The sequence below is a fragment of the Haliotis asinina genome, chromosome 2 (genome assembly GCF_037392515.1).
Source record: "Haliotis asinina isolate JCU_RB_2024 chromosome 2, JCU_Hal_asi_v2, whole genome shotgun sequence".
Taxonomy (NCBI): domain Eukaryota; kingdom Metazoa; phylum Mollusca; class Gastropoda; order Lepetellida; family Haliotidae; genus Haliotis; species Haliotis asinina.
Genome location: NC_090281.1, coordinates 45,053,285 through 45,065,314, shown reverse-complemented (window position 1 = coordinate 45,065,314; position 12,030 = coordinate 45,053,285). Strand labels below are relative to the sequence as shown.

The 12,030-nt window shown below is 37.9% G+C and overlaps 1 protein-coding gene across 1 annotated transcript in view; it reads left to right on the top strand.

Annotated features, from left to right (window-relative positions):
• The window catches only part of LOC137273787 (serine O-succinyltransferase-like), a 33,691-nt gene extending 26,050 nt beyond the window's left edge, over positions 1-7,641 (top strand). The window contains exons 9-11 of the mRNA XM_067806643.1: positions 2,498-2,651; positions 3,275-3,366; positions 3,805-7,641. Coding sequence (XP_067662744.1) covers positions 2,498-2,651; positions 3,275-3,366; positions 3,805-3,903 — 345 coding nt within the window. The 3' untranslated portion in view covers positions 3,904-7,641. The remainder of the gene's footprint in view (positions 1-2,497; positions 2,652-3,274; positions 3,367-3,804) is intronic.
• Positions 7,642-12,030: the final 4,389 nt, after the last annotated feature.

Sequence of the window (12,030 nt, the reverse complement as noted above, 5' to 3'; positions counted from 1 at the left end):
AACTGAAAAACAACATTTACAAACGCGTTGAAATCCCCTCCGGTGGAACCCTAAGTGATATGATAGATACCACAAGAGCAACAGTAAACACTAAGTACTCCCTTGTCAACATCGGTGATAATAATTGGGTAATATACCCATCGTTCGGTGGTAAACTGTTCGACTTAGACGATGTTGAGAGCACTACCGTCGTCAAAAACAAACCATATATGCTCGTCTTAACCGAAGATGACAAGTGGGTGTTGTTACCCGATAACAAATGGTTTCTCAATATTAAACTCGTCTCCCCTTACGTGTTCACGGATAACAAAGACAACCACCTAAACAAAGTCGTGAACAATGGAACCCTGCTCGTGGCTTACGTCCCAACTCAGAGACGTAGTATAGTCGTCAGCCCAGTCAACACTATGGCAGCCCACATGCTATCGAGTAAACCGGCCATGCAAAACGTGAAATTGCAGTTGGTGTCTGAATTCGAAGGCGTGGTCAAGATACTAGAGGATCTACCGGCAAACTCAACACTGTTCATCAAAGTCTACCTAGGGGAACCATCGGGGAATGATGTCGAGATCGTGAAGGGGATCAAACTCGGGTGGGTGAAACGACACCAGTTTCAAGTTTGCAACGTTTACGTGCGGGTGGGTGTCGACTCCAAGACCAGTCTGCAGGGGGTCAACGTGATCGTGGAAAACAAGATATCACTAATCAATATCTTCCTGCCTGACAACATACACTTCATGGGTATTAAGTTAACCCCTGAATTATTATCAGAAAACCAGTTGGAAATTATATCATAATAGTATAATAATGACCAGTCATCATCCCAACACTACGCTTAACGACCTAGGAGACACGGAGGGATTCGATCAGCCTGGTGAGGAAGATGAATTATACATCCTGCACTTCAAAGACAACGTGTACAGACGGGTGCCGTTACCAGATTTAAAAGAGCCCAAATGGCTGATCAACTTAACATTCACCTCACCTTATATAACATTAAATAATGGGGTTGTCTCTAAGATTAAGAACAATGGTATCTGGGCAGGGGATTTCATTCCGGAGAGGGAATTAGTACACAGACAATCTGCTGGTTACGATAAAAAAGGGTTATTTGCTTATCCAAACAATAAATTAACATTTAGTAGTAATCTTGATAGAATATCCTCCCCTTTCACCCTCATCATAGAAGTCTTCTTTAAGAGTTTATCCGATGGAGACCCAATAATACACCAAATTTTACCCGAGGTGTATATAAGCTGGATTAGAGAACACCAAGATAAATATTGCCGTATTGTTATACAACAGGATACCACGGGTCCTATAAACCACTTAACAAGCCTCAGTAGGGTTTTTATTGCAACAGGAAATTCTATTAGCCTCTCACCTATTACCCTGACTAATAGTCTAGAACTTGTAGACTTCAAATACATTGATAGAATATTAACTGAACCCCAATTAAAATATCTTTCAAAATATACATTATAGGATGGGCCTGTACCCAGTTGTAGAGGAAGTAGCGAAGACATTGGAAACCGTAGATGGGTTCCGCTTGAGGCAGTTATGTGATATGAAACGCCAACTAGAACAAGACCGTGACACGCGGAAAGCACTATGTAAAAAATATAATAGAGCTTTCAATATCGTGGATGGGGCTGACACTACCCTTATGGCAACCAGCATGGGACTAGGGGCGGCAGGCGTTGGGTTGTTAACCACCATCGTGGCTGCACCTATAGTGCTAGGTATTGAAATAACGGCTGGGGTGGCAGGGTTGGTAGGGTTGGCGCTTAAGTTAGTATCACGCAGACTTAATCGTAAGGCATTGAAACACGACGAGATCAGGGTTCTGGCCGAAGCAAAGCTGAACACAGTGAGTGAGCGAATTTCCACGGCACTCTCTGACAGTAAGATCTCAGAAGAGGAGTTTCGTTCAATCCTCTCTGAACTCACAAAATATAACGGAATGAAACAAGATATTCGATCCAAGTCTCGTAAGTCTGCTATCAGCGAGGATGAGAAAAAAAAGTACATAGAACAGGGGATACAAAAAGCCCAGCAAGCCTTTATTATGAATACCAAAGAGATCGTAGGCGGTTCACGTTAAACTGTTTCATCGATATAAACATAACATAGCCGTAAGCGAGCCACCGATCCTATATGGTCGGTCAAAACTTACAACAAATTATTGATCGTACCGTACGGCACAGTGTTACCGCCTGCCAAGTCACGGTAAACGTGATGGCGTGGCTTTGTGGTAGGGGTAATAATAGCAAGAGCTAAGGGTCCCACCAAAGCCTCATTTAGTAAATGAGGCTTTTTAGAGGGGTTTTTGAAAAGTGTTTTCGGACTGTCATTCCCTATACTACTAATCATCATAACATGCTGTAACAAACTAAACATGCATTTTTAATTTCTTCAGACAATTAAGTAAGTAGATATATATATATAAATACCACATATAAATAATATCAAATCACATATGTATGGTTCATTTCAGGCAATGGATCTGTTTGATGTGTCTGAGGGTTTTGACTCATTAGAAGTGGCGCTGTCTCAGGTGACCTGTCCGGCGATGGTCATTGGCATTCAAACTGACATCTTGTTCCCCATATGGCAGCAGCGCAAATTGGCACAGGTGTTACAGGATGCAGGTAGGTTGTGGAGCTGAGTGGTTAGATATATTCCTTATATCAGTACTATAGTAACTGTAATAGACTCCACTTCAATCAATGACACTGGTGTGCTGTTTATATCATAAATAAGCTCAAATTGTTGTCAAAGATTAAGCTGTAGAGCATAGACTGAGTTTAAATGTCCTTAAAACTGAACTTTTTTCAATGCTCCTACAAGGCATGTGTAATCTGTGGAAATATCTGTATAATGAAGAAGACATTTTGGGGGAATTTCTTTTTATGCTTATAAAGATTTTTTGCAGGCTTGTGTTAGTTAAGGAGCACATGCAGGTGTTGGGTGTTTGGCTGAAATATAGTATGTGTTATATTGCCTCTGACATTGAAGCATAGTTCGTCTTTGGGCAGCAATGAGTCATTCCAACTTCAAGTATTGGATAAGGGGACATAACTCACATATTCTCTTCAGCTCTTAGCATGTTGTAGACATTGGAGAATGGCAGAAAAGCCTGGATTAAGGTGACTCTTAAGAGTATATCGGTATGTTTCTGTGTAAAAAGAGTACTTGAATTTATCTGACTTTCAGTGTCCTTCTCTTAAAGTATTTGTTGTGTCATTCTAACATTGACTCATATCTTTCCCAGGTAATGATGCTGTTACCTTTTATGAACTCAACTCCATGTACGGCCACGACACATTCCTTCTAGATCTGAATGGAGTCGGCACTGCAGTGAAGGTGAGCAAGTATTACAGGCTTCAAGTCACATTCACTATGATTACCCTACTATGACTGAAGTAGGTAAAATATGTCCGCAGTAAACCTAGTCTTTTAATGTGATGTTCATTGTCATTGACATTGAGCCACTCAGATCAAAATTTGATGCAAATGACAGTTTAAAAAATTAATTTTCCAGTTGGTGTCAATGTTATTATAATCAGGATGATGAGTTTATTGAACTCATATATTTAACTCATGAAAGAACCTGGAAAGAGAGACAGGATCTCAATTTGATAAAATGTTATTGTAATGAGATATGATTTTATTGTGCCCATTGCCTTCCTGAAGCACAATGTTAAAATATCCAGGAATTATGATGACAACTTTTAAAAGAACCAGGTCTAAAATGAAAATAATAGTTTTTACCAAGTTGCCTGTTTCATCCATTCCTTGCAGGGCTTCCTGGAGACGGACATGTCTGAGAGAGGAATACTGGCCAAAGAAGCGGTTAAGAGGAAGGCTTCCATGAAGACCAATGTCAACCTGGATTCTTGAACTATGAGAATAAAAAATAAAACAGGAAAGCTATTGTCCAGAAATAATGCAATATAAGGATTATATCAAATAATACCAAGTAATACTTACAATGTTTCAATAAACAGTTGTGTATTATCAGGAATTTGAATAGACCTTTCCCCCCAAAAAAGTTAATTTGAAGTTCTCTTGTTAAACATCATCAGTGACTTCACTTTTGTGGTACATGTATTTTAAATTTCCTTGTTTGAACCATGATCTTGATATTTCCCAAAATAGCTAGTTGTCCTGCAAATATGATATCAGGAGCGGCTTGGCCTCTGAAGCGGATGACGTCACTTCATCTTCTGCAGTATTTATCTAGAAAGTATTTCATTGTTAGGACAACAGCTAATTTTTTAATGCAGCTGTATGAGTTAGCATTTGTTCGTTACCCATGCATGTTATCTATAGTTGGATCACTTATGGTGGATCACAGGTTTGGAAGGTTTATATTTGGAGCAGAGTTTTCAGCTTTATCAGTGGTGTGATTGATCATTGAAAACTGAGGGTGTATATTTGGATAAATATCATCAAGGCTAAATAACAAGACACGATAACTACCTGTATTGAATTGGCTATAATGGATCAGTTTGGTAAAATCATCACTATCTAGCAGCATGGGTTTGAAAAAAATTCAGCTTGTCATTTGTTAGGTGTAAGTGGAAGAGAATAAATTATTTGATTTAAGAAAATTGGAAACGAAGTCAGCGATTCAGTGATCTAACTATAAAACAGAAAATGGCATTGAATTCTGAGATTTTATGCAAAGTTGAAATTTCATTGTATGTTTTCAGTTTATTTGCCAGACACTTGCGAAAACATGAGATTTTGCTACAATATAAGTTGTATGCTTCTCTTGAGTCTGATGTACGCCTCTTTTGAGCTGATAGACAAGGGTCAACAGTGCTACTGAAAGGCATACATTACACTGTATTAGTGGAGGGAGACTTTTACAGTGAATTTGTCTTACTGCCATGTTAAATTTATAATTTTACTGTATATTGAAGATCGATGTGCTTGTTACTGACAAAAGGACATGTAAGCAGAATGGCATCAAACTCCCTGCACCACATGCATCATACTATGACATCATATGATTGTTAGTGAAGAGGAGAGTTTGGTGGTTACCGTTGCAGTGGGTAATATTTTTTCAAGTTGTCTCCAGGGAGGGGTGACACAGTAATTTGTGAAAGTGTCATTGACCGATGAAACTAAAGTACTTTACATGAAAGTATGGTAATGGGACATATGTGATTATGATAGGATATTTATATAGCACTCATATCCAGGGAACTAGTGCATGCTCAGTGCACTGGTATTTTAATCACTGTTTCAGTACTGACCTTTTAACATCGGTTTTATATTGGTTATTGTTGTCTGTTATGTAGATCTCATAACAGGCATGGATCAGAAGTCATTACATATATTATATATTTGACACAGCATGATACATAAAAGCATTAAAAGCTAGTTAATATGGTGGCATACAGCTGAGGTACTGAATGTTATTGAATGTGTGGATTAACTCCACACCATGAATTGTTTCCCCCTGTCATTATTAGTTGATGTCTAAAGTTGCATGTTTTCCACTGTGTCATATCTTTAGCAATTTATGCATTTGTAATAAATACTTTAGACTATGACAGTGTTATCGGAGGACAGTAACATAACTAGACTATCAGATGTTTGTTTTCAGAACTAGTGATCCGTGAATCTCTAGGTTAGAATTGATCTTCTGTAACCCATGCTAGTTGGAAGGTGTCAAGAACGGGATTGAGTGTACTTGGATGACACGTCATCACTTCCCAACTGCACAGATTGATGCTCATGCTGTTGATCACTGGAATGTCTATTTACACGGACCGCTGCCATATAGCAATGCGGAGTAAAACTAAACTCAATCACTCACTGTTACTAGTACGTAACTATAAAATGGTATAACTTTTCAACTTACTACATTGTAAACACAGCCAAAGTAAGGTACCATGGGAACTTACAGTGCATCTGCAAAGGAGTGAGGTAGCCTCAATGGTTCATACATCCACTTGTCACACTGAAGACCCAGCTGATTTCTGGCGTCCCCTGCCATGATATTGCTGGACTATTGCTAAAAGCTGTGTAAAACCATGCTCACTTCAGTGTCTCTATTTCCTACATGAAAACATATTTTTAATCTTCAAATTCTACTTCCTGTATGGTACTCAGTGGGATTTGCACCCATCATTCTTGTTGCTGGCAGGTTAAAATAGTTAAAATAAACAAATATTCTGCAATGAAAATAGCAACATATTTTTAATCTTCAAATTATATGGATTGTGACATCATCTGTGGGGAAAAGAGGGTTAAAATACTTCAGACCCCTTACACTGGGGCTATCTCAATTATTGTTTTCTTGTGTACAAATTAACATTTGTACATTAAAATTTATCAATTAATTCAGCGATATTTTTAGATCCAATTAGGCCAGACCAGTTTTATTTCTTGTTTTTCAGATTTCTGTCCTCAGAAAAGCTGAAGGCAGGAAGGAAAAACTATAAACATTATCACCAGTCAAAGTAGTATTCCTTCTGAATTATACAAGTTAGTTACTTTGGGCAATTTATGAAGTGTATGGAGCAGTGAACAATGCATGAGAAATTCTCTTTTAAGTTTACATTTTTGACCAATACAAACAGTAGGATTTTGTTTATTTGAGATAGGAAAATAATTTTTTATTAGTTTCTTACTCTTGAAAAAATATACCCTCGGACCCATGAAACAAGAAGTTAATTAGTCTCTCCTTACCAAATGAACTATCAGATAACTAATTATGTAAAAGATCCTTCACAGATGATTTGAAATAGTGAAACCCTCTAATGGGAAAATCAATACAGTCAAGCAGGATTCTTCCTAAACGAGGATCCTGAAATGGAGGATCATCATCTTTTAATGTATATTTATGATTATGTGGCCAATACAACACTTGCAATTACACCCAAAGTATCTTTGCAACTGGGAGTTGGTGAAACTTCATATTACTTACTGATACCTACCTAAGTGCCTAACAAACAGTCAGATAACTGAGATATCAACTTCCTTGCAGTACAGACAGTATCTAAGCACTGATTATATTTTATTTCTAATTCACTACGTATAGCCTGCAAGTGGTCATGCTACAGAAATAGGCACTATTGTTTTACAGTCGCAGTTAAGTTAGATTTTTATGTATTGTTTTGGTTTACAGATATTTTTTGGTGATAAAATGATTGTTTGTCATGGAATAAATTTATACCATTCAAAAAAAGTAAGGGATTTTCAAGATTGATAAAATGCATGATAAAATGATGAAGTCAAGGAGGAATGAGATAATGAAGAGAAAATAAGGGCAAATGTGACAATTTATTCCATTTTTTCAGAAATGTTTCATCTGTATAGATATATATCACTTTTTGTCTTATGAATTGGCATTGGCAAGTGGTATGCTTGCAAAATGGAATATCCCCTATTTGTTAATGGTATACAGTGTTTGTTTATGAGTTATTTGCCTCTTAACACATAGTGATGTATCCTGAGTTCATTTTGTAGGAACACTATGTATTCCTTTGTTAGGTTTCTGATTGTGAAGAATGAGATTAACTTGTGAACAAGTTTCAGTAAATATGCTGTTGTGTTTTGTTGCTGAGAATGCAATGTTTGTTTTGTTTTAATGGTTCATTATAAACATTTTTATGAAAACAATTTATCTTTTTGTTTTTTTGTATGACTTAAGATGCGAAGTTGTTTGCATTAAACTGGAGTGTTTCTTGCAGTGATAAGAGACTAGTGTGAATAGCAGTAGTGTTCTGATTAATTGATTGAAATAATCGAAGATTGGTCACAGTGACCAAATGAAACGATTTTAGTACTACTGTTTTAGTCTTTGAAACATGTTCTTCACATTGTCAGGACCTGAAAACTGAAAAGTCATGACTGAATATTTCTTGAAGACTCCAGGACATATATGTTTATGATATATTAGTAATGACTTTAAAGTAGCAAGTTGCATCATGTTATTAGATATCCACAATAGAACCCTGGATAGGAAACTTTGAAAAACAATTTTTTTTCGATGATTGTTCCTTGGTACTGAAGCAATCATCAATTGGGAGATTTCAACCAAATCTTGTCACTGGTGGTGTGTGTGTGTGTGTGTCTATATACATGAATACATGAATCTTCATCAGAACGTTTCTTTATGCAATAAATCAGAAATTGTCATCCATAAAGTTGTATGTTTCATTTTTTTGTCTGTTTGACACCTGTAGATAGATGATATCAGTCATTTTATTATTCCTCTGGCCACACCCTTGACCCTACGCCTTCACCTGCCTTCATCCTTCGTTCTGCATCAAATCTTACACACCCACGTTTACAGATGAGAAAAAATACAGTATTCTTATCGGTTTTAGAAATCTTGTGTGGTCATTGGCATATTTGAATGAGTTATGTTCCTTAACAAACGTCACTGACCGATAGAGCCACTGCGCAGTGATCAATGTGTTCCACGTAAGGGAAGGTCGCATTTCCCAATTATCCCAGAAGATCTGGGTTAGAACTGATCTTCAGTAACCAACGTTTGTCCTTAGTTGACACATGCCATCTGTTTCCAACTGCGCAGATCAATGCTGATGCTTTTGATCACTGGTTCAGACTTGATTATTTACAGAACATCGCCATATAGCTGGAATATTGCTCATTCTGGTGTAAAACTAACCCCATTTACCATTTTAGTATTTTATGTGTCTAAAGGAGGGCAACATGTCAGAAAATGAGATGGTAGATATAATACAAGTGTCCAGTGCTTGCACATGTTTCCATATAATCTTCATCTGACGCGACAGGATTCAGATTCTGGTCGGCCCCTATGTCTAAGGTTCCTTATAATCTTGACCTGACACGACAGGATTCGGATTCTGGTCGGCCTGTATGTCTAAGGTTCCATTTAATCTTGACCTGACATGACAGGATTCAGATTCTGGTCGGCCCCTATGTCTAAGGTTCCTTATAATCTTGACCTGACACGACAGGATTCAGATTCCGATCTGTCTGTATGTGTATAAGGTTCCATTTAATCTTGATTTGACATGACCAGATTCAGATTCTGATCTGTTTGTATGTGTATAAGGTTCCATATGATCTTGATTTGACATGACAGGATTCAGATTCCGATCTGTCTGTATGTGTATAAGGTTCCATTTAATCCTGATCTGACATGACAGGATTCAGATTCTGATCTGCCTGTATCACAAAGGTTCCTTACAATCTTGATCCGATTGAGAATTCAGATTCAGATCAAGTCTTTGAAGGGCATTTAGAAGTGAAATACATGTACATAAGAATGAAGATTTTTATGGATATCAACTTCTTTATATGAGAACAGCTGATGAAGGAGTAAGCATTAACTCCGAAATGTTGTGTTCTCATGTAAAGAAGTTGATGTCCATAAAAAATCTTCATTCTCAGATTCAGATCGATTTGCATGTTTTGTATACATTGAAGTTGCACCCAATGTTGTAAATATGTACCCTACTCCTACATACAAAGAATTGTGATTAGAAATACATTATTCACGATGTAGCCAATTAATATCCTAGCCTTCATTCACCGAGCACATTCGATGTTGGATTTTGTTAAATTATGTTATTGAGTCTCAGTAAATCAATATCTGAACAATCCAGTTCTGATTGTCAAATACGATTCATTGAATTTGCAACCTCGTTGAACAGCAGACAGTCTACGGGTTCATTTGAACGAATTCCAGACTGCAAGCAGTATATGTGTTTGTGCATGCAAACATGGCACAAGGAGTCACTCTAAATTTGACAGATTTTCGGATGGGACTTTTTGAAACTGTATCTGTTTTGTCTAATCTCGTTATTACCGACTCGCCTCTGTGGACTGTCAACACTGTTTTCCCGACAGCTCTGTGCCTCTTGAATTGTGTCCAGGACTCCAGTTGCAGTTCTGTTTTTTACAACAATTTGACCGATGTTTGTATTGGCCACTCCCAAGTCTACACAGCCTCACACATGGCCACAACGTCACATGGCAGCAAGTACTTCACGAAGAAGAAACCAGAAGGTAAAACAGATTAACCATACCACATGGTTTTAGTTAGAAGATTGACAACAGTCAAACTAGTCCTGTGCATTAGCTCAGCTCACGAATCAGTTGCAATTGGGCACGGAGAGTCACTGGGTAGGTGGCCGTGTGTGACAGCTTGACTCCTGAGAGTTTCTAGGACTGAAGTCCTGCCGCCAAATGAAACGTGATACATGTGGTCTCATCTTAGGCAAGTGAGTATCTTCAAAATTGCCCCTATCCATCCACCCAATGAATACCTGGTGAAATAAGTCACGAGACTATCAATCTTCCAGCGCCTGACGCGCTTTATGGGTTACCCGGGGTTATAATGATCAGACTCTGCGCTTTGAGAACTGTAAGCCTGAAAATGATATAATAGATAATTGTCATAAAAGCCTAAATGTCAAGAACGATGAATTCATCTTTCCTGTTTTCATCTTCTCATTCTTGTGAAGAAGTATTCCAGCCGTTGCTGTCCTGATTTCACAACGGTTCACGGTACTGTGTGCGCATAGTGTGCGATGTGTACACAGCACTTTATGCCGAAATAGTAATAGCGATTCCCACGCACGCGTAAAACGTGCTACATAGTGCGTTGGGCATGAATTTACTGACAGTCAAAATGTGTCCGAACACGCATCCCGCTAAAGGGAGACCGAAAGGAGGGATTCCCAATGGGTTTTTCCAATGTCACATGGTTTTCATTGCCCGCACACGAAAGTAAGACATGATTTAACGCATCACATAGTCTTTATGCGCGCACACAGGGAATTAGCCACTACGCACACGTAATACGTACACATGGAAGTCTTTGCCTTTGAGTTTATTAGCAAACGAGTTAGGTGAGGCACTCACATTACTCCTATCATAAATTTCTGCAAATGAGTTTCGGAGTATATTATTACTCCTTCATCAGTTGTTCATCAGCCCGTGTTAGCTAGTGGAAGCGTACTCGTTTCACAGTCTGTGAAGTCTATGACCTCACAGGCCAAGCGCCTCAATATCAATGGACAATATAAGTCTTCTATTGCGTTCCACTGATAATTTCGAAACATAAATAATTCACTAAATCAAATTATCAGAAAATTCGCTCTTTGACTCAAGTACAGAGCTTAACGATAAAATCGATTTACACATGAAGACAAGGGTGAATGAGTTTAGTTTTATGTCGCACTCAGCAACTGTCCAGCTATATGGCGGCGACCTGTAAATAGGCTAATCGAGTCTGGACCAGACAATCTTGTGATCAACAGCATGAACATCACTCCATGCAACTAGAATACGATGACATGTGTCAACCTATTCAACAAGCCTGACCACCCGATCCCGTAAGTCGCCCCTTACGACAAGCACAGTCGCCTTTTCTGCCAAACATGGGTTGCTGAAGGCCTATATTATCACGGACCTTCAACTTATGCTTGTATCACATGCTGTGTATAGTAAACCAAGTACTATACGTGTACTGTTTATAACAAAGCACTATACAGTAGCCGACTTAATGTGCACCGGGCAGATATCCCGCACGAAATCGTTCGATTCACTGTTTTTGGGAAATAATTTTGAAAAAATAAAAATCTATACTTTCGCTGTCATGTATTGTTTGTTTGTGTTTTTTTTTTTGCATGTTATGAATAGCACATATTTCAAATTTCAACGAAATCGGTACTTTGGTGAAGAAACAAAGATTTCAGAAAATTTTACCGGTAGAATTTTCTAAAATCTTTATTCGAGTATGGACTTTTCTGAAATTTGAACGAAATTTTGTAAAGAAAAAGTATTTAAGTGTAGAGGTAGAATTTTCTACAATCTTTATTTGAATTTATTTTTTAAAATTTGAACGAAATAGGTGAAGAAAAGATATACGATAGCGTAGATGTAGAATTCTTCTTCAAAAACTAGCAGAGAGCACAATCAAAGAGCTAGTTACCAGGATCATTTTCTGGATACAGTAGATGAACATGAAAATTAGTGAATCTTCCAACAATAGAGTGAATTATCGGTCGG